Source organism: Cuculus canorus, chromosome 2 (genome assembly GCF_017976375.1).
Source record: "Cuculus canorus isolate bCucCan1 chromosome 2, bCucCan1.pri, whole genome shotgun sequence".
In the NCBI taxonomy this organism is placed as follows: domain Eukaryota; kingdom Metazoa; phylum Chordata; class Aves; order Cuculiformes; family Cuculidae; genus Cuculus; species Cuculus canorus.
The window spans coordinates 15,109,456-15,131,922 of NC_071402.1; the positions used below are offsets into that span (position 1 = coordinate 15,109,456).

Sequence of the window (22,467 nt, forward strand, 5' to 3'; positions counted from 1 at the left end):
GAAGTAACGTAACAGCCTATACAGAGCACATGCCACCAGCTGTGAAGAAGTTTAATTACAGCAAATATGCACCCTGCTTCAATATAGGGCAAGGGAATGCAACCACATACCCACTACAGACACCGCAAAGGTGAAATATCCAAGTCTCAGCATGGCGTATTATACATACATCTTTTAGAGAAATATAGGCAATAGCCTACCATTTAGTCAAATGCTAAATTTGTTTAGCCAAGACCTGTTGCTCCATCACCCCAGACCTACTGGAACTACATACTCAGTCCTGCTACCAACTGGATCTAAGGGCAAAGAGCTGGGGCAACCCTCCATGCTTCTACTGGGCTACAGCATTCAGCGATCCCTAACACAAGACAAAAAAGAAATATCGACAGTGGAACAGCCAAGTGCTTTTCAACAAACTTCGTTTTGACCCTCAGTTTGCAGAAGCAGAGTAATGGGTAAGGGTTGAGAGGACAAGGACTGTTTAGGGAGAACAGAACTGGCCCACAGTTGGTAGTTACCAACATTTTATTCTGCTTGCTCATAATACAAAGTGTCCTCCAGAAAGTTTGGGGAAATGCTGTCAGTAAGGCCAACCACAGGTTGCTTAAAGACATAGCTAATGAGCTCCAGAGCCTAGGAGCTCAGTATAAAAAATTAGAAATAATTTAAAAAAAAAAAAAGAAAAATGTAATGACTAAAACCAACATTTGCAGTTAGATTAGCCAGGATAAAGTGAGTAAAGCTATGAAACACAGCCAAAAGCGCAGAAGTTCAGAAGGTATTCATTCCTGTGGCTTAGTCAAATACCTCATAGTACTCGTTTCACACCACGTAGTAATACTTACTAAAGCATCTGACACTAACTAAACAGACAAGTTAATAAATTAGATAATTAATCTCTCCTGCTGAATAGTGTAATACACCTCTCTGCAGATTTTTCCCACTCTGCTTAAATAGGGCCATTCAACAGCTACAGAGTGTATGTCAAAGCTTATTTGCATCAAAGGTGACAGCAGTATTGGAAGAAGAATGCAAATCAGTGTATTTTTCAAGTTTACTGCACATCTTTCATTTCTATCACTATCCAAAGACTGATGTGACCTCTGCAGGAGTTATTATAATAGTAACCTCATGAAGTATAATGTGTCATTTTGAAGAATGATATGCTTTTTGCATTACCTGATAGTGTGCATAGCACTAGAAAAAAACATATGAAAAAAAAAGATTCAGAAATACTTACTTCAAAAGATTGTAGAAATAATGTAAATAATAATATTGCCAGTAATGTAAAATACCTTGGGAAGGGAAAAAATTATCAAAACAGAATGATTTTGGATATGTCTATGAAGTTTTTGCAGGCAGCTGAAAACACCTGTATTCTAGGCACTAGTCAGGAAGATAAAAGCTACAAAAAAACCTACAAAAGATCCAGCATCGAAGAGACTGTCTGCATGGTTCAGACACTAAACTTCACAAGTTAAGGTCATGAATAATATTAAATTATTTCAAAGGAAATATTTATCCTTACAGATTGTTTTTCTCTCTTCTTCAAAAACTTTTATATTTAAATTAATATATAAATGCAGAAATATTGCTCAAGACTTATGAAGTACCTATTCAATGTTGTTAACATTATTGCATGTTATACTACCTACATAACAATGCATATACACCTTTCTAGTATACTTCATTGGTAAACAATGTACGGTACTGCACAGCTTGTTAAAAAAAGCTTTTGCAGGTTTTTATCTCTGAGGTCCACTATGATTTCTACATTATTTTTCACTTAATCAATGTCTGATTTTTCCATTCACAAGTTGTCCTTTCTATGCTCACAACCAGACTATCTATAAATTTTCTTTCCTAAACTTCTACTTGCTTCCCTCGGTCTTTCACGGTGAGACACTCAGATCTAGCTTTTATTGTCAGCTGATTCATCCTAGAGCAACTTCCTGTATACTTCTTTTGGGCAGGGAACTGAGGGACAATAATTCTTTTCCCAGGTCATCCAGTTGGCCCCACACCGGCTAAGGTAGCTCAGGTATTGTTCTGCCAGTTTTGTTCCTGGCATATGGTAAAGATGACTCCATAAGAAAAAAAAAATCTCAGGGATTTCAAAAGCTGCAGTTCTTCCAGGATTTTTACCTAGGCCACACATCCCTAGATTTTCATAGGAATTGGTGAAAAAAAACACACCTTACACTAATGGACTTGCTGTAGGGATTAAATTCAATTTTGATTTGGTAAGGTTGAACTAATCAGCATGATCTGCGCTGTGCAGTGAAGATCTCTGAAATCCTTAACAAGTCATACTTGCTATATAGGACTATATTATATGCACTTTACAATGAGAAAGTAACTGTTACGTTGCATCATATATAAACCATGACCTTTTATAGGAGCTTATTTCTCATCATTTTAATAGTCTGTAGTCGGCTTACCCTGCAAAAGCTTGATTCAGAAGAGCAATCTGGTCCATGCATGCTCTATGCTGTCCTAAATCACCATGATTTGAGATTTGCATAAGGGAATTTCTCAACAGGATAGGTTTAAGACTGTGTAGATGCTTTAGTAGAGTATTAATAGAGAACCTCTTATATTGGGTGTCTGTGCCCATGTCTGGCAGCAGGGAGGCTGCAGTGCTGGCCTTTTTGAGAAGAGGCCAGGCGCTGCCCTGTGTCTGTGCATGGCTGGTGGCTTCTCTGGGAAATGTATTTAAGAAAGGGCAGAAAATGCCAGGAAAAGGGGAGAAAAAAAGAGTGAGAAACCACAAAAGAAACCCCAAGGTTGAAGGAGAAGGTGCTCCATAGTGTAGCAGATATTCCCTGAAGCTTGTGGAGGACCCACACTGGAGGAGGCAGAAAGGTGTGAGAAGAAAGGAATGGCAGAGACAAACCACTATGCCCCAATCATAACCCCTCACCATCCCTCTTTTGCACTGCTTGAATCGGCTCTAAAAGGACTTGGACTGAGCTTAACCTGCAGTGATAAGAAGGTAGGTAAAGAGGACTCTGGGAGGAGAACGGTCAAGTTGGGCTCGGGAAAGTAAGGAGGAAAGCTGCTGTTTTCGTATTTGGGACTTTTGTTTCCCCCTCCCTGCATTAGCAACTCTTTAAAAATTATTTTAATTGGCAATAAATTAAGTAAATTTCCCCCCAGACGACTGCTTGCCTAACGTGGTAATTTGTAAGCAGTCTCCTTGTCTTTATGTCAACGCATGAGCCTTTTCATTCCTGTTCTTATTTACTCCCCTGTTCTACTGGGGAGGGGAATGAGCAAGCAGCTAGGTAGGAGTTTGGCTTCTAACCAAGTCTACCCAACCACACCTCTCAACTTAAAAAAAAAAAAACAGAAGAATCTGCAAGCAAGAAAATAAAACGGGCCCTCAGTGTTCTGTGGTTTTCATTGAAATCAGACACACAGAGAAATACGCTGCAGAGAAAGGATATAGTTGCATATTTGCCACAGGACATAGTCAAAACACTGTGGTTCTCCTCTCCCCAAAGAGATTTGAGAATGACCCATAGAAGCTCTTTGAGAAACTATAAAACATCTGAGAAGCTACAGAATGTATTAACTCCCGTCACCGTACAGAAAAGAGCTTTGTACGTGAGGGAGCTGGAGAAGTGCCAGGGTACAAGTACTCAAATGTCAGTGCATGTTGAAAGAAACTCAGTCGGTGAACTTTATCTCAACAAAGAGAAAGAGAAAAGGCTTCTGACATTATCAACATGAGCGTGCACAGCAGTGATAAGTCAGTAAGCTGCAATCTGATGGATTCTGAAAAATATAGAAAGAAGTTTCAAGACTTGAAAGTGGTTGTGCAGAAGGTCTAGAGGATCTTTCTGGAAATCAAACATAAACTGGACATTTGATGGATGGAAGCTAGACCTGAAACTTGAATGAATTTGGCACAATGACATTACTGGATATATACATTGAAGGTTTTCTTGAGATAAAAGAATGGTACTTAGAACAGGAAAGAAAGGAGTAAATCTTTTCAGACTACTTGAATGGGCAGGACAGTAGTCAGAAAAAATTAATCTAGGTTACTGAAGCTACTGGAAAAATTACCAGCAAGCCACACAAGCCACTGACAGAGTTCCATAAAGACAGACTGAAACTCAAATACGAGCTAATTTTGAGGCATAAGAAAAAGATAGATTTGGGAGGTTGGGAGAAGAAATCTACACCCCCTAGCACAACCTAAAACCTAGGATAGTTGGTAGTCAAATAGTGGACAGCAATACAGAATCAGTCCTCCAAACCAGAGATGAATATAAGAGAGAGAATCTTTGAAACCATCTGGAATCATTAATATATATATTCATCTTTTATTTATTATTCATCTAGAAACGAGAGATGGTTTCTAGGAGTAGGAGGGTTATATCTTTGTCCTGCTTAAACTGAAAGTGAAATTTCTGGGGTTTATTATGAGACCTTGAAGAAAATATATTAGCCAAGTGTTTATGAACAATAAATTTCTATGATTATGTGTCTTTTATGCCTTTCAGGAAAATCAGAAATATATGTGTAGATCACAAGAGTTACCAAAATGCATGAACTGGACCTTGCATTATTGACAGAGTCTACATGCATTTTCATATATTTTGACAAGTATACTACCACACTTTAACAGGTTTGTCCCAAAACAATGATTTTGGATTATCTGGCCTATTAAGTGCCAAATCTGTCCTAATAATCACATGGGAGAATTTTGCCAGACAATTCTCCATATGCAGGAGAAAGGAAGAAAAATGTCATCAGTCAATGTCTTGCCAAGACACTCTAGGATCTTATAATATAAACAACTTCCTGTAAGACGTGGGTAGATGTTCACAGAAGGCATTTCCTTATATCAAAACTTGACTCTTAATACTTGCAAAAACGGTGAAATAGGCTTTTGCTATTCTTATAGTCAAGACAAGTGCAGAAGCTGTAACCAGTGGCAATATCAAACTGGACAACAGTTGCTTTCAATTTTTTGTGGGCAAGGATTGCTCTTGCTTTCCAATAAGACATTATACTACCCAAAGAATTATTTTGTACTGATAACTCCCAAGGTCTTACCAACTTGATCAAGGATAAAACACAGGCACAGAATGTATCAGGGTTGCTATTTAGCCATATATTACATTGTTATGAAACCAATTAACAGCTGGCCTGAATTCATTTGGTCATACTTAAATAATTTCCTGTCAGACATCTGCAGAGGATCAAATTATTTTTCATGGGTTTCCCATAAAAATCTTGCTCTTATTTTAATCTATTTCTTTTTTCACAGGCTCTTCATGGTTTTTATTTCTATCCAGTTTCAGTTTGAGGTGGAACGTTCTTTATATTTTACAGTAGGAAAGTTTAGATACCGTTACTCTTGGTGTATCAGTTTTGAACTCGCTTCTATCCCAGCTACACATTTTTTGCTGATGCTGTTATTTCTGAATAATGTTTTTGCTTGGGCTCTCATCCTACTCCCTCTGAACTAATTCAGTTGAAACCTCCATCATTTTGAATAATCATCATACTGTGCAAATGGAAGAAATATGCTATAGCTAGACAGTAGGGAAAAAGCCTATTACTTCACATTAAAATAAAGCTGGATTGGGAACAGGGCTAAACCAAATCAGAATTTATAAAAGTTAGTGGTGTTTTTTCTCCTTGGTCAGTTTTGCTGATCAAGAATTTTGTAGGGTTTGACTTTCTTTCAAACATATGACCCCATTTTCTAGTAAAACCTTTACAGTAAGAGTAAGGTAATAACTTTTCACAAGTTCTAGATGGAAATGTATTTTGCTGTGATATAAACTGCTCTGATATAACTGAAGAAGTCTGGATGAGTAAAAAGTGTGCAAGGAGAAGGAAAACAATGGAGCTAAAGACTTTGCAAGTAAACAAGGATCGCAAAAAAGGACAGACTACAGATCCTGTCTCCTCTTGCCAACTGTAATTTTGCCCGAACTCCATGAAAAGTATAAATCCTCTCCCATAGTTGGGCTGACACCTTCCTCTTGTCTGTATTAAATCAACATTATCCTATTACAGGCTCAGTTTACCCTCCTTGAACTTTTATTGTTTGTCTTTCATTAATAAAAAAAATCGAATTTTCCTTCTTTGGTTGTCTCATTTCTCTCATCTCAGTCTTCCTCCAGACATTAAAAAGATCACCTGTTTGCTACCCCATTAAACACTAGGAGGTAAAATTTGCTTTTTTTGTGTTGTAAATACTAGATAAATTTTTCCCAATATGACGAATTCGGGAGTGCTTCACCTTGAGAAACGCTGTATGGAAACAGATTTGTATAGCATTAATAAAAACAACATGATACAAGCATGTATGGTTGGAAGAAAAACCCACTGAAGTAAGAAAAATCTGTGTGGGGTTCAAGGAGCTTTGGGTGAAGTCTTCAATACTTGCATTAGCAAGAGAGCTAAAAGAGAGAGGAAAAATGGGATCCTTGAAACTGTCCGATTTATTCACAGAGAGACTATTTAAGGTCATATCAAGTTATTCTCCTCTGTGCTTGTTCTGTGCATCATAAATAACCACTGAAGAGAATAACTACTGTTGGCGTTACTTAATAAAGATGCTATTTGAATTTCAGAATAACAGGAAATGAAGCTATACATTACACTTGAAATAGATTTTACTGTCCATACTAGATGAGGTTCTCATGACAAGCGATGTCATATTTCACTAGAAGATTGGCTCCTTGTAGCCAGACAAAATGAAATTTTTCCCCCTTCAAATGAATTCAAATGCTTTTTATCTATGACCTACATTAGAACAAAGTTATAAAGCTGTTACCTGCCTAATTGTACAATACCACAAATTTGACCTTAGGTGGGCATTAACACTGCAAGTCTGTCTCGCAAAGAAGACGATATGAAATTATTATGTATTACACATGCACACAGGTGATTCTTTCACTACTCAGAGTGCACTCAGTAGGGAAGTACAGACTGTTATTTTTAATGCAGGTTCAAAGACTGCTTTTATGCTATTCATGGTGGTATTTATTGCTTACTGTATAAAGTAGTAAAGCAGAACACAGAACTAAAAGCAATACCTCTGTTGTAGCAACTCTCAAATATTTCTGAAAGAATTGATTTTTCCCTTCTGATTAACTGAACCTTGGGAACAAGATTTAAAGCACTGACTTAAAGAAAATCCATACAATGTCCAAGTTAAATAAAAAAAAGCTGATTATTTGCAGAATATCACACAAGTCATACGTATTATGGTCTGACCTTCTGGAGCTGGTTTACTCGCATTTGTTTTTTCTGGATCCTTCACCTTGGATTTACTTGTTTCTTTTCTTCTCTCTATATCTTTAACTGAAAAGTAAGGGGGGGGGGGGAAAAATTAATCAAACTAGAAACAGTGCAGTGAGAAGCATGTAATTTTCTTATTCCAGATAAAGAAGCTGCACACAGCATCTTGCAAAATGCTTATGTAACAAGTATTACTGGGTCTTCCCTTTCTCCCTTTGGGTTTATTCTTTTAATGATTTTTTCGCCATCCTATCATCATTAAAATTCTCAAAAGTGACTCTCCTCGTACAGGAGAGTCCAAATGCAGTGACATCAGCACCTAAGCCCACGCTGACAAGATCCAGCACTGGAAATATAGTCCAGAAAATTGGCAAAGCTAGCTGAGGAAAGTCCAGCACTGCAGAGTTCCACTCCAAGTCGTTCAACACAAAAGCACATAAGCCAGCTGTTACATTATCCTCTTTAAAGAATCTGCTTAGATCCCATGCCCAAGTCGGTGTTCAGGGCACCAAATACTCCCATGAAAGCAAAGTTGCTCCAAAGCCCAGACTTTCAACAGTTTCCTGTCCCACAAGTGGGTGGGATAACGCCCTTATTATGTCCCACTTCTCTCATAACGGCCAAGCAGAATCCACCTTGATTAGCACTTCCTAGTGTTACATTAGTAGCCAGTATCTCTTTACTTATAGTCTGAAAGATTCTGGCAAAATCATTGCTAAAGTCACGTATTAGAAAAAGAAATATTCCTTTCAGAATCTCCTTGGACCGCTAGTTGGTGTCAATGACCCAGGTGTCTATAAGGGCCAGGAACAGCTTAAAAGAATGAAATTGAGAATACCTTTCATAAAAAATAAAATTCTACTCCAATTAAAATCTTTTGTTTATGTAGAGCTGGATTAGGACTAACATTCATCCAAGCAGGAACTAAGCCTTGGCTAGGGTCAGTCTCTCTACACTACATCATTCAAAAAACACTGCTAGAGGGCAAAAGGTATTCTGCCTATTAAAACATATGCTATAACATAGACAATGCTCATATTCACTTTTACAGAATTGGAACCAAAGTCAAACAGATTTTGTTCATTTATCCAATAGCACATGGATTATCCGAAACAGTCAAGAGTGCTCTAAGTTTCAACAAAAAATATAATCAGAAGACCATCCTAAGGTCTTGTGAAGGCCACAAGCCATTGCCAAACATCTGAGTGTGACCTTCTCAGTGTGATAACCTTCTGCAGAGCTTGAGGCACTTGTACTCCAGGTACAGATGTAGGAAAACTGGTGAATAAAATAAATGCAGTTTTGACTCCTCTCCTTACTTAACACAGTGTGTGTGCTTGTAAGCCACCTTTACCTTTTAGCAAACATTTGTGAAAGCAATTCAGAAGCAAATTCAGGTCCACAAGCTTGCTGAGAAGTCAGCTTTAACTGAGATAAATCTTGGTTATTTGCTGGGTTACAGAGAAACTCATGAATACACCACATCTTACTCAGAAGTCTAGGTTTAATCCAGATTACCACAATTACCACAATAATACTAGTTGAAAAGGATGTCTATGCTTAGCCTTCTAAGAGCATTCCTTTGAGAAAAGATTAAGAGCAAGCTAAGGAGCTGCTTGATGGCCTCTTCTAATGTTAGTGCTGTTGAGCAGCAAGTCTCCAGAGAAACAGTATAAATCTGAAAATTCTCATAGGAGACAAGTTGGCCACATCCTGACATAGATTTCTGGATTTGGGAAGGCCATTTCTAACTATCAAAATACTAACCACATAGGAAGAACAGAAAAGAAGGAGGAATTTTACTTATGTATATCCTCAAACAAAAAAACTTTAGTGCATTTATTTACAGCTGTATTTTAAATGGAAAAAACTCCACAGTGATCTTTGTTAATTACATGCTATGTACAATAACTTACAGGGAGCATCAGAATAAGAAATTACACTTGGCTGTATGAAGAGGATTACTCTTAACAATAGAATTTTATTGTAGGTTTGTGAATTCTTTGTACATCAATTACAACTCCGCAGCATTAAAAACATAATTCCAATGCACTAAACCAGAGTATATTCTCAAGACTTTGGATATGTTTGACCTTTTTTCATCTCAATAATTAGTGACTACCTGTCAGAGAAGGGGCAAAAAACATAGAATGCAGCACAGCAAAAAAAGAGAGTTTGTATACTAAAAACTGTATCTGGTTTTACTCATGCAAGGCATTATATTGTCAAATGAAACTCCAGATTCATTAAGTACGATGTGTTTATGCGTTTTCAGCTGCAGCAAAAAAAACTATACACTAAACAGAACGTAACACCCATATTCTTAAATCAAGTTGCCAACTCTACTTTTCTTGAAAAATAGAAGTAGCTTAAAAGCCAGACACATCTAATATTATAGAAGTTGATGTAGCTTTCTGTAAGCTGCTCTTTAATGCTTAAGTAACCTGTGGTTTTGTGGATCTCCTAACTGGGACAGAACTTAAAGTAGTAAACACAAAGTTGCACTGAAGAAAAGCTAGAAGGACTTTGACACACACCACATCAAGAAATCAGCATATTTTATCTTGTGCTGGTTCTAAGAGAAAGGTAGTATAACAATGACAGTGAGGAATATTCAGCTAAGGGAATTCAATAAGCTTTTAACCATACTCCCAGACTGCAACATTTTTGTCTTTATCAACCAAATCTCCACTGCTCATATTTAACTGAAGTATTTAAGATGCATATCAAGACACACTCATCATCTAAGACATATATATGACTATGATGTAGACATTATAAGTACATTTAAGTCAGATAAATTCCTCAGCACAATTTGTAAACCTATTTGAGGGCTGAAAACCAGTAAGAATGTAGCCCTTTATAATATCATTGAACTAGCAACTATCTGCCAGTTGGCACAGCTATAAGAATGTTTTAACAAAAAATTGGATGAAGGGAAGGAAATTTTTTAAGTATCAGAACATAGCACTTCCTTTCTTGTTTTCATTCACTAAAGATTCTATTCCACAAAATATTGGCTAATTTCATAATGGAATGGGGAAGAAAGGAATTCCAAACCAACGGAAACAAAGATAACCCAAAATAAGAATCTCCTGTGGAAGAGCAGCTGGATTAATTCAGGGCTCATGCTGTATATGCATGCGTTAAAATCTGTGGTTCTGATTAGCCTTCCACCACAGAAGAAACCGTTTTTCCATTGTCTTGCTTTGCATCAGACTTCATTACAATTTCATTAGTTACATCAAATATCTGATCAAATCTGCACGTCAGGCATACAAAGACACGTACTTCTGAACTGGCCTTGTGCTGGCTTACTCTCCTTGTCTTCACTGAATGCAATGATCTGAAGGGCATAATTTTGATCTGGAATAAGACCTTGAATAATCGCTTTGGTTGCAGTGTTTTGAAGAATTAATTGATTGGTTTTTCCACCTGTAGGAGAAAAGACAAAAACCCCACAAATACATAAATTTTCTTTGCTTTTCTTATAACACAGTAAATGTAATGACTTCAAACTAGTCAAGCACTACAATGACCCAAGTATTCTTACTTTTGGGACTATCCATACAGCCAGAACAGAGGGTACCCTAGAAAAGCAAGGAGTCTGGGAACCTGACTACAGACATGTATCAGTATTCTTAGATCAAAACACTCTTAAGATCAATCCATCAGCCTTTGTGCCCAGGCCTCAAAGAATAGCCACTGTGCCCAACAAAACTATGAATTAAGAAAAAAAGAAGTATATGTCAAAAAGCTGTCAAGGTTGGTAACATCATATCCACCGGCTTTCATGCTTCTCTGTTGCTGGGTGCCTGTTGTGATCCCATAATCTCTAAACATCCCCTTTGCCCACTTCCTTTGGGCAAAGAAACTCTCATATATAAGTACAAATATTAAGCATTTCTGTGTATGCATATACATACATATATAAAGATTGCATACAAATATGTATTTTAGCTGTATGTTAAAAGGATATCTATGTCTAAATTTACATATGTACGGAAATAGCACTTCTACACATGTAGACCGATACAGCCACTTTGTTGCTTATCTTTACACTTCAAGTTTTCATCAAAAAAAAGGATTCACAGATTTTTGCCATTTTTTTTATGAGTTTGGTCTAAAATCTTTTTGGTCTTTTCAAGGGAGCTCAGTAGAGGAGTATGTCCAGAGAGATTCACCTTCAAAGCTTTAACTGCAACAGGTTTCCTGTGTTCTCCCTTGAACACTTCCTAGACATCCTTACACCCCGTTAGAAAAAGGTAAAGACAGATGACACTAGTCTTAGAAAAGCCGTTCAGCTTTAGGATGAAAGTCCTTTCACCTTAAAAAAAGAATGCATAGACTTATGTTTTACCTGAACTTGGAGTAACAAGAAGCTTATATCCACTGAATTGCCCTTTGGGGGCTTTCCAAGAGATCTGTACACTGTCAGGATTGACTACGCTATATCTTAGTCTTGTTGGTGGGGACACTGCAAGTGGGGAAAGAAAACAACATTTTAAACTCAAATAAAATGCAATCATCAAATTTAAAAAAATAAAAATAAACATATATAGGAAGACAACACAAAATTTTAATGATAAAGGATGCAAGTTATGCAAAATATCACATGTATCAGTTTATTAGTTTGTAAATTACATCCCCCAGGTGCACTACTTCCCTCAGACATACCTTTTATTTATTTCTTTATAAAAGCAAACTAACAACCTAACAGCAGAAGACAGGAAGACAAACAGTGTTAGATGTTAAGACTCTAGTTTAGCAGGCAAAGCTGGTAATAAAAATGCTCTTTGTTAATATATGGGAATTAAAATTGCTCTCCTTGCTTGCATTGACAATATGCGTTCCCTAGCCTCCTTTACTGCTCATTACTGTGGGTGTTTCTCCACGTTTAAGGTCACTCAGGGCCAAATTTTCAAAGCCTTGTAAAGACACAACAACCAAGAGGGAAAACAGGCATGCAGAAGGCAGAGGGAAGATCTGCTGCTCAATTAGGAAACCTAGCCTAAGCAGCACAAACTCTTGCCCAGCTGAAAGCACTGCTTTGGTCTCATCAAGACTAGTAGGCACACACAGGATAGTCAAGATTCAGGCACGGGCAATCTGGAGATGGTAAGAAAATCTGGCTTCTGTTTATGTTGTGCCATGATCTATGTTTCAAATAGAAGCAGCAGGTGAAATGAATAAAAGCATGAGATGATTGAGAAAGAAGTGATATTTCAGTGAAGAAACACACAGAGGAGCAAATGGATAATCCACCCTATGCTGTTACTGCAATATCAGTAATATTGTGCCTGTGTACTTTAGTCTTTCACAGTTTGCATCTTGCTGCTCAGACAAGCACTGGTGACATTGGGCAAATCTCTACGTAGCATTTCTGCCGTGCTCCAGGGGGCTACATCCCTCCTTCACAGCAAACAACTGAAGCAGAGCTGCTAGGTGTGCAGCCTGCAGTATCCAAGGCTGTCAATAACAGGAAATCTTTATACATTTGAATAGGGTTTGGCCCACAAAGAACTAACTTATCTAGAGCGAAAGGCACCCAGGGAAGCTATCCAGAGGCTGAGCAACAGGAAGGGACAGAAAAGCTTAGCAAAGTCCTTCGTCAACCTTAACCCTCCTCCTCCCACTACCTCCACAGCCTCCATGAACATTTTCCTTCATTTTCCAAATCCTTGGTGCCTCTGCCACTACCACCTTTTTGCTGACAAGTCCAAGGAATAAGAGAAATTACCTGATGGGGAAAAGGGGGCCCAAGATAGCTCTTAATTAACTATGCTCGTGCCCAGAGTTTGTTGGTCCAATAGATACAATAAGCCAATAGTTCTCATGATATTTCTGAGATTCAAGGATTACAGCATATGGAGGATCTGAGTCAACAGGCAGTCTATGTGCTATCCAAGAGTCTCTGGCCTCTCCATTTGACCTACTACAGTCAATGCAGCTCTGGCACTAGCAGCAGCCAAAGACCCATCCTGAGCTGATTACTTTTTCCTACGTGCTTATTTTTCCAACAGCTTGGGTGAAGAAAGAAAAAAGGAGATAGGCTGTAGAGTGGGGTTTTTTTTGAGATCTGAGGTGGTGGTTTTTTCATGCCAAATACCATTAAAAACATTTTGTGTCTTAGAAGTAAAAATCAGGAGGTTTAATACAAGACATGTATTCTTTGCATTCGGTCTCCTAACCCATAAGGGGCAGCTTTGCCAGAGCAAAGGCAGGTTCCGCACTTACCACCAGAACACAGCAAAGAGTTCATAAGAACCAAGACAGAAACACCTCCATACTCCCAAAGACTTCAGAGAATGAGCTCAAGAAGAGAGGCAATGGGACAGAAACGGCAGGTAGCATATCAGTTCCACACACCCAAAATTGTTCTGATTCACAGCACTGGGCTTCAACCCAACAGCGTGTTTCCCCAGCTGCTGGGCACTACCGTGTCAGACCTCATCTTCAGGCTGCCTGTCAGCTCCCTGAAGTTTAGAGAAAGAAAGGCTGCAAGCAAGGGTGTGCAGGAATCGGTGCAAAAAATATCAGTTCTTTGAAAATTTGGCCCTCGTATTGTTAAATGTTTTGCTGGGCAGGTTTCTGCAATAACATTCAGCATGCTATAATTGTAATAAAATAGCAAAGACTATGGCAAAAAGTTCTGAAAGCCAAGCAGACTGTAGTTGTGGATTACAGTTTTTAATTTATTCTCAAGACTCCTTCTGCCTGAGCCATGCATAAATCACAATGAATTGGGGCTGAATGAACCAAGAGTGACAAATCATACCTAGACATTTGTAACGTGCAATTCCTTTTATTATTTATTTTGTCTAAGGAATAGTGAATAAACTTTGAACAATGATAGTATGCAAGTGTAAAAATACTGCGCATTTTACCAAGGTTAAGGGGTGAATTTGTATGGGGATTAAGAGGCAGAACAGAGAGCAGCAAAGTAACACCAAGGATTGACAAAAATTGTCTTAGAATTTTAGAGGGGTTTTTTTCTGCCATCCTTCCCCTGTAATTTCATTCCATTCTATCCTACTTTCAACCTAACAATTCATGAAAACACCTTCTAACAAAGAAGCATAGTTCTCGCCTAAGAGCTATTAGCCATCACCAAACCAGGTAAGTTTTGGGAGCCCCTAAAAACAATCAGAGAACTTACAAGCAAAGAAGGACACAATCACCAAACCAAAAGTTTTTCTGTTTACTACAGAGTTACAATGTGAAAGACTAGAAAAGTTGTGCCAGAGTAGTCTTTACATAACTAGTCAATTTTCTCTGGGTACTTTTTGTATGCAAGGTGGCAGTGCAGGGCAACAGACATTCCCACACTGCAATTAACTGTAAGGAAGAGAAGATTCACTGGACAGATACTCTACTGTGTCTTAGTTGTGCAAAGACTCACGTTCTGGCATAGAAAAGTACATACAGCTAAGGAAGTTAAAAGTCTAACACTTGAACAGACAACAAAATATTGATGGGAATTACTACACATTCACCAACCTGAAGAGGATATCTTTATTTCTTTGGACCTTTATTGTCTGTGGAACAAAATCTCACTTCTTGCAGAAAGGGAAAAAAATTAATCCAAGCTGAGTCAGTTAACTGATAAAAATCAGTCGCTAGAGATTGTTAAGTGGTTTTACAGGAATGCAAAAGTGAATGGCCATCAGCAACACTAGAGGAGTCATCCAAAAGAACACTGCAGGCAAGTTCAAGGCTTTGGTTTATGCCACCAGATAAATTAGCACTCCAAATACATTACTCTTGTCGACCACTAGTTCAAGTATCTTAACAGTAAGGAGAAATATCATAAATCGCATACGTGCGGCTCTCTTAAGACATCCAATAGTATAAGATTGGATGCTAATTAAACCTTGTGACTTCCAATTTATATTTGTCATAAGAATTGAACAAGTTAATATGCACTGCAATCACTTAGCAATTACATTAGTAACACATGGAAATTATAGCTATACAAAGGGAAGTTTCTGTCTTTAAATGTAGAAGGGAAGTGGACATTGGGAAGAATTTCTTCACCATGGGAGTGGTGAGACACTGGCACAGGTTGCCCAGGGAGGTTGTGGATGCCCCATCTCTGGAGGTGTTCAAGGCCAGGTTGGATGGGGCCTTGGGCAGCCTGATCTAGTGGAATGTCCCTGCCCATGGCAGGAGGGTTGGAACTTCACGATCTTTAAGGTCCCTTCCAATCCTAACTATACTATGATACTATGAAAATTCTCAAAGCAAGTTACTTTATGAATAAATGGAAAATTCTGATGCATTTTTCTTGCCCAGCACTATTTTTTGTGTTATGTAAGACCATAAGTAGATGAAAGCTGGATTTTATTTTTTGTTGCTGTTGTTTAAGTGACATTATGCTGAATGAGGGAGAAACAGCAGTGATGAAAGAACAATTGTTGAGTAAAAAATGAATGGCACTATGTGGTTTATAAGGCGCTCAGGCAATAAATGAGATAAAACCATGTAGCTCAAGGCAGATAATTCCTCAGCTGAAGGAATAAGTTGTAGCTTCAGGCATGTTGAATTCAGTTTCCAAAATCTTCTCCTTTCCGACAAATAACATTGCACATCTTTACCTGAGTGTATTTGTCAAAGGAAGAAAACACAAGCTGGAACTAATACCAGCTCTTCCTACTCCTTGTCAGAGCAAACATTTCTTAGAACAGGCAAATATACTATTAAAGCTGTATTAACTTGTAAACAATTAGCCAGCTGCCAGAAGAGTTTACTGTAAGGGGTGTCAACCTTGACAAAAGAAAGGATTTGACAAATAACTTATTACCTTAAATGTAGCAAGAGTTATTTTTTGTTCTGTGAACATGGAAAAGAGACTTCATATCACTTCATTCAATAACATAACAGTCATTTTGGGCCAGGGCAATAGTCCCCTTAGCTTAGTACTACACTGCTGACAACATTCAGCAGCTGATGCTTGCTGAAAGAGTATAAGAACAGAGGAAGTATTGTTCTTTATTCATCAAGTACATCAACTCTAGTTTCTGCTGGTGTGATGATTGGAGACAAAAACTCTGACCTTCATTTCATCGTATTAATAGTTTGAGAGTGTTCTCCCTTACATATGACTGATTAAATCTATGTTACAAAAAAAAAAAAAGTATGAGGGGAAGAGTACAGTATTCCAAGGTCAAGGAATTTTGCAAAACTTTCTGGAGATGGATCCCAATCTCCTGTTTTGCAAATCTTAACCATATGTATTAGGACTGAAATACATAGGCAACTAACCATATGCTTTGCTTTATTCGCTCATTAAGTCACAAACATTCTGGACCTCATTTCTGACCAGAACTGATGTGTTGTACATTGGGAACATATATTTCTTCATTCACCTCACATCACCCACATTTAATATTACTGCTTACACGTGTCCCTAAGCTCTGAAAAAGCCTGTAAAATGTTCACAGATTCCCAAACATCCAAGATGGTTTGCTTCCCCAGCACTCGAGTGCCACGCAGACAGGACAGCACTGCTACTTGTGTTTACCAGAACCTGGAAAGCCTCAAGTTGCCACTCCTCTCTGAATGTGCTCATGAATAATGCATTATACAAGATGTTTTAGAAGAGACCCAGGATCAAATTCCACTCCCAGTTATGCCTATGTAGTCTCATATCAAAGGGATTACATAAATATAAAGTTGAGAGAAACGTCTGTCTTTAGATATCAAAAAAACTCACTGGCATTCTTCCTCCCTTCTTTCCCAAGAAGCAGGATAAATTTTCTCCACAAGTCAAACCACTGTCAAGATGATCCAACAAGCATTTAAGCCTAACAGTCTCAGCAATATCTTTTATTACCCACAAAAGAGATTTTAAAAAAAAAAAAAGCTGCAGAAGTAGTCTGTGACATTTAACAATCGTGTGCAATACCGTATGATGTAAGTGTTACAATAGCTACTGTTCCAACAAAGAAAAAAATGCATATACCATACAACTTTAGTACCACAGCCCATCCTTCAAACTTTCTTGATTACACAGAGGATTTGTGATTACACAGTAATTTTTGATTAGTACCTTCGTGTAAATAACAGCAAACACCTATGTTCCATATTACTCATCTTGAGACACCTGAATTTGCAAACATTTATTCTATTTGAGTTACTAGGTTCAAGGAGCACATGTGAACACATAATTCTACTCCCTCCCTAAGGACAGCAGCAAAACTCCTGCTTCATTACCCTAGTGCTGGATCTACATCCTAGTAAGAGGGAAGGAATGCTTGCATTTGGAATAAGAAAGTCAATTTCTGCACAGAGTGAGAAGCTTCATCTTCTTATTTATGACTCACTCACCTTGGCCCTGGGCACTACTGATGAAGAAAGCTGTGACAGCTAAAAAAGCCAAGAAGAAACAGCTCTGTGTCTCATATCGACAAAGCATCTTCATCCCTTCAGTATCAACAGTACCAGCAGGTCTGAAAACATATAGAACAAAAAGATTTGTTAAACCTGCAAAGATAAGGCATCCACTTTAATTAAAAGAGTGGGCAAAATCTGGATTCTTTTTAAAAAAATAATCAGGAGTTTGCCATAGGCATCAGTGAAGCCAAGAATTCATCCTGACAGCGGTTTTATAACCAAAGCATATTTTACCTGAAAGGAACAACGAACCCCATTTGGGCCACTCAACACGTCTGAAAATTCAGCACAAGTAAAAGAAAACTGATATTGTTTGCTAAGCGTGCACGAGTATTGGAAGTAGGTCTTGCTGTGCTTAACAAGTCCAAATGGGTATCTCCATACAATCCAGCACTGTTAGCACCTCATCAAGATACCTGTGATAGAGAGCTGTGAAGCTCTTAATAACAACATAGGACTAAAATTACTATCTACTTCATATCGAGAAAGCATCCAGAATTGAATGTTAAGATGTGCATTTCAAGATTCTATAATAAAAGCAAAATGAGATAAGAACTGCCCTGCAAGCCTTCTGTGAAAGAAAAAATGTGTACTCAATGACCTCAGTGAAATAATTATTGATTAGTTCAACCAAGTAATTTTGCACATCAGTTGTCAAAAAAGGCAGAACTGCTCTGAGGAAACACAAGTCCTCTTTTCACTGTGCTCTACAGCCTACTCTATTTTCCCTTTTTCTATTTTCTTCAAATTATTCTGTGCTCTCCTTTGTACCATCTGGCACTCGCAGTGACTAAAGCAGACAGAGCTCAGAAGGCATGCAGGGTATTAGCTCAGTAAGCACTTATTCTACTTGTAGGTAATGCCATGGTCAAATACTCTAATGTAATTATTTAGTAACGTCAATACTTACAATCAATACAAGCACTCAAGGTAGTCCTAGACAAACCAGTTGGATTACAGGAACAAATTCTGGTGTCAAAGAACAAGTTTCGGAAGGGACACTATCTGTCCACATAAGTTAGTACAATTTGTACTGTTCTTAACTGATTTGAACTTGGCCTTTAACACTTTCCAGTACAGTTATCCAGCATACAGAGAAGCACCTCTCAAGATACATCAACATGTTCATAACATCGTGCTTATAAACATTTATCTATCACTCAAACTACTGCACTAGTTTTAGTCAATTTTCTGGGCCAGGAAGAATTTTTGCTGCCCTCTCCTGTTAGCATTTCATAAGAGAATTAAATTAACATATTAATGGTAGATTTCTTGCTGTCAACAAAGAATTTGTACTTGAAGGTTTACTCTGATAAATTTTGGGTAATATATTTCTGCATGCAGGTCCCTTCTATTTACCTCCTGCGTCATTTACTGTAATGTTCCCAACATGCCATCATTGAATTTGCTTTCCATATTTTCAGTGTCTTCAGAGGAAGGCTCAAAGCAAGTGGTTCAATCACAGTCTAATATAAAAGGCAGACTGAAGTACCTCAATCACTATTAAACAGATAAGAAATTAAGACCTGCATCTCCTCCTCTGTTCAGTATTTACAGTTTGCCATAGTTACAACAGTGATGAATGCTGGATGCCACCTAGAAATATGCAGGGGGCTTCATCATTGTGAATTCCATCCCCACAGGTGGTTATCTAAGTTTTAACCAAATTACCAACAGATTGCACACTACTTAAACACATATTTTGAATCCAGCTCTTACTGTATAAGTCTCTCAAGACAAAGGCAAATGGCTAGAACCAGTAAGAAAAATGTGTATCAGAAACTTGGATGTTGCTATGCCAGTTCTCAGGATGTCCTCCAGATGGAATTCAGAAACCCCAGCAAAGCGCCCAGGCTTCCTACTATGTGAACACAAAGAGTCAGACACCCAAGGACTGGATCCAAACAAGTTGGCACAGTCAGCAGACAGTTGCCTAGTGACAGGCAATGGGAAGAATGAAGAGAGTTAAGTCTTAACAGTGTGAAATCCACCCCTTGTGTATCTCACATTGGTTACTGATCCTTCTCTCCTCACTCAGGAACACAAACCTGAGAAGGAAGTGTAGACTCTTCAAAGAACATCATACAAATCATTCTTCAATGCGGTCACTGCTGACTATGTGTGGATTTCTTTCCCTCTGATAGCCCAGACATTAAAATACTCACTCAGTTGCAGCTCAGCTTTCCATCTGCTAGATTTGAGATAAACCCTCCATTCAGATAAGGGCTGTAAACACTAACCGACGGGTAATGCTACCTAGAAACTCCCTCTACTGCAGCTTTTTTTTAGCATTGTGTAGAGAAGTGAGATTTACTGAGACACCCGACTGGTGTTGGATAAATGAGGCACAAGTCCCTCTCTGCAACAACGCAAGGATCATTTAGCTAGGAAAGGCAGCCATCTGTCTGCAGATGCCTTATGCCCGACATCATCTAGGGATAGCAAGAAATATCCTGTTCCTCTTGCTTTTTATATATTTTACCTTTTATTAGCTACTTGATAAAATAGTTCTGTGTCAGAACAGCCCCGGCAGCAGCAAGCCAAGAGACCTGAATGGGCTTGGCAAGAGGGAACTTGAGGGAACAACCTGCCTTGGTGACTTCCCAGCCCGGCACAACCACGACATCTATAGAATCATAGAATCACCAGGTGGGAAAAGACCTCTTGGATCATCAAGTCCAAGCATTCCTATCTGCCACTAAACCATGTCTCTGAGCACTTCATCTACCCATCTTTTAAATATTTCCAGGGATTGTGACTTAAGCACCTCCCTGGGCAGCCTCTGGCAGTGCCTGAGGACTGTTTCTGTGAAAAATGTTTCCTGTTATGGTTGTTATGTTATGGTTGGACTTGATGATCCAGTGGGTCCTTTCCAACCTAGTGATTCTGCGGTTCTATGATAACCAGTCTGAACCTCCCCTGGTGCAGCTTGAGGCCATTCCCCCTTGTCCTGTCCCCTGTCACTTGGGAGAAGAGGCCAGCATCCTCCTCTCCACAAAGTCCTTTCAGGTAGTTATAGAGTTATAGAGAGCAGCCTCCTCTTCTCCAGGCTAAACAAGCCCAGCTCCCGCAGCTGCTCCTCCTAAGACTTGTTCTCCAGCCCCCTCACCAGCTTCGTTGCTCTTCTCCGAACACGCTCCAGAGCCTCAACATCCTTCTTAGAGCGAGGGGCCCAGAACTGAACACAGGATTCGAGGTGCGGTCTCACCAGTGCCGAGTACAGGGGCAGAATCACCTCCCTGGACCTGCTGCCCATCTCCGCGCGAGGAGGCAGCGCTGCCCGAGCATCCCTCGGGAGAGGAGGCAGGGAGGATAGCGCTGCGCTCCTCAACGAGAGCCCGGGGGTATTTCTCCTATCTCGGTGGCTCCTTATGGATCGGCGGGACTCCCCGCCTGGGAACGGGGTCCATGTCCCGCTGGGCGAAAGTCAGAGCGCGACGGGTCCCCCGCACCGCTGCGGCTTCGAAGGAGCTCCCCGACACCAGCACCCGTGCGCGCCCCGCTTGAAAGCGACTTCTGCCCTTCCCCGCGCAGCGTTAAGAAAGGGACAGAGGGGAGTTCGCTGCCGCGGCCGAGATGCGGGGAGGGACGGTCCCTGCGAGACCCGCGGCTGCACCCGCTGCCAGAGCGCCCTGCCGGGAGAAGGACCAGCCCGGGAGGGAGGGATGGAGGGGATGGAGGGGACCGCGGGCAGCAGGATGGAGGAGGGGATGGAGTGGGACAGGGGACAGCAGGATGGAGGAGATGGAGGGGGACCACGGGCAGCAGGATGGATGAGGGGGTGGAGGGGACTGCGGGCAGCGGGATGAAGGAGGGGATGGAGGGGGACCGCTGGCAAGAGGATCGACGAGGAGATGGAGGGGACCGCGGGAGGGAGCGATGGACGAAGGCATGGAGGGGGACCGCGGACAGCAGGATGGAGGAGGGGATGGAGGGGGACAGGGGGCATCAGCGCGACCCTCCTCTTCCCCTCCATCCCCTCCTTCCTCACCCAGCGCTTCCTCTGCGGCAGGGCAGCGCTCCTGCCCTCGCCCCCCGCGGGTTTAACTCTCCCAGCCCCTCCGAGGGATTCGAGGGCTGCACCGACCTGTGCGGGCATCAGCGGGAGCGCAGCCGGCGGGCGGGGGGCCGTTCGCGTTGGAGTGGGGCTGCGGGCGCTAAAGGCGGCGGGAGAGCCGCTTCCCTCCCCTCTGCCTGCGCCTCATCCGATAAGGCGAAAGGGTAGGGAAAGGAGGCGGGCGGTTATAAAGCAGAAGGTGGAAAGAAGGGGAGGAAAAAAGAAAAAAAAAAAAAAAAGAGGGATGAGCGATGCCTGGGATCCACCCCCGGGGGCGCGGCCAGGTGCGCGGAGCGGGCTGGGGCGGGGGGGATGTCGGTGCAGGTGCTGTGCTTTTCGGTGTCCTCTTTCTGCTGGGTTTTGCTACCTTCTAATTCATTCTACTCTCCCCTAAGTACTTGTTCGCTTCGTTTTAAATGATTTAAAAGGTGCCTCCACCGCAGTACGGCTTGGAACGCAAGTATCTGCCCGTGCCGGGCATTGCGGCATCTGGATTAATGATTCATTGGGGAAATATTTATAGTGAAGCATTCCAGCACTTGTCTGGCTTAGTATAAACCTTGATTAAAAGTGTTACGGTACATATGAGCAGTTTTGCCATACGCACAGACACTGTGATTGGGACTTGGAATTGCAGAATCCATATTCATATAGAAATCTGAGTCACCCCATGGTATTCCTGACTGAATTTACTATTAAGGCTACTACTCACAAAGTGTATAAGTCCTGAGAACTTAAGAGGT

General features: G+C 40.2%; 1 protein-coding gene across 8 annotated transcripts in view; it reads right to left on the bottom strand.

Annotated features, from left to right (window-relative positions):
- Positions 1-21,911, bottom strand: part of COL14A1 (collagen type XIV alpha 1 chain) — a 116,343-nt gene extending 94,432 nt beyond the window's left edge. For 6 of the 8 annotated variants that reach the window (XR_008448685.1, XM_054059428.1, XM_054059425.1 and 3 more), the window contains exons 1-5: positions 21,755-21,911; positions 17,602-17,723; positions 11,633-11,749; positions 10,564-10,707; positions 7,249-7,335 (exon numbers count right to left, since the gene is read on the bottom strand). Coding sequence is in view for 7 of the 8 variants with exons in the window: in XM_054059428.1 (XP_053915403.1) it covers positions 7,249-7,335; positions 10,564-10,707; positions 11,633-11,749; positions 17,602-17,695 (442 nt within the window). In the remaining variant the exon portion in view is untranslated. Of the gene's footprint in view, positions 1-7,248; positions 7,336-10,563; positions 10,708-11,632; positions 11,750-17,601; positions 17,724-20,776; positions 20,930-21,754 lie in introns of those variants that run through there. The other 2 variants (XM_054059424.1, XM_054059430.1) reach the window with 2 other exon arrangements.
- Positions 21,912-22,467: the final 556 nt, after the last annotated feature.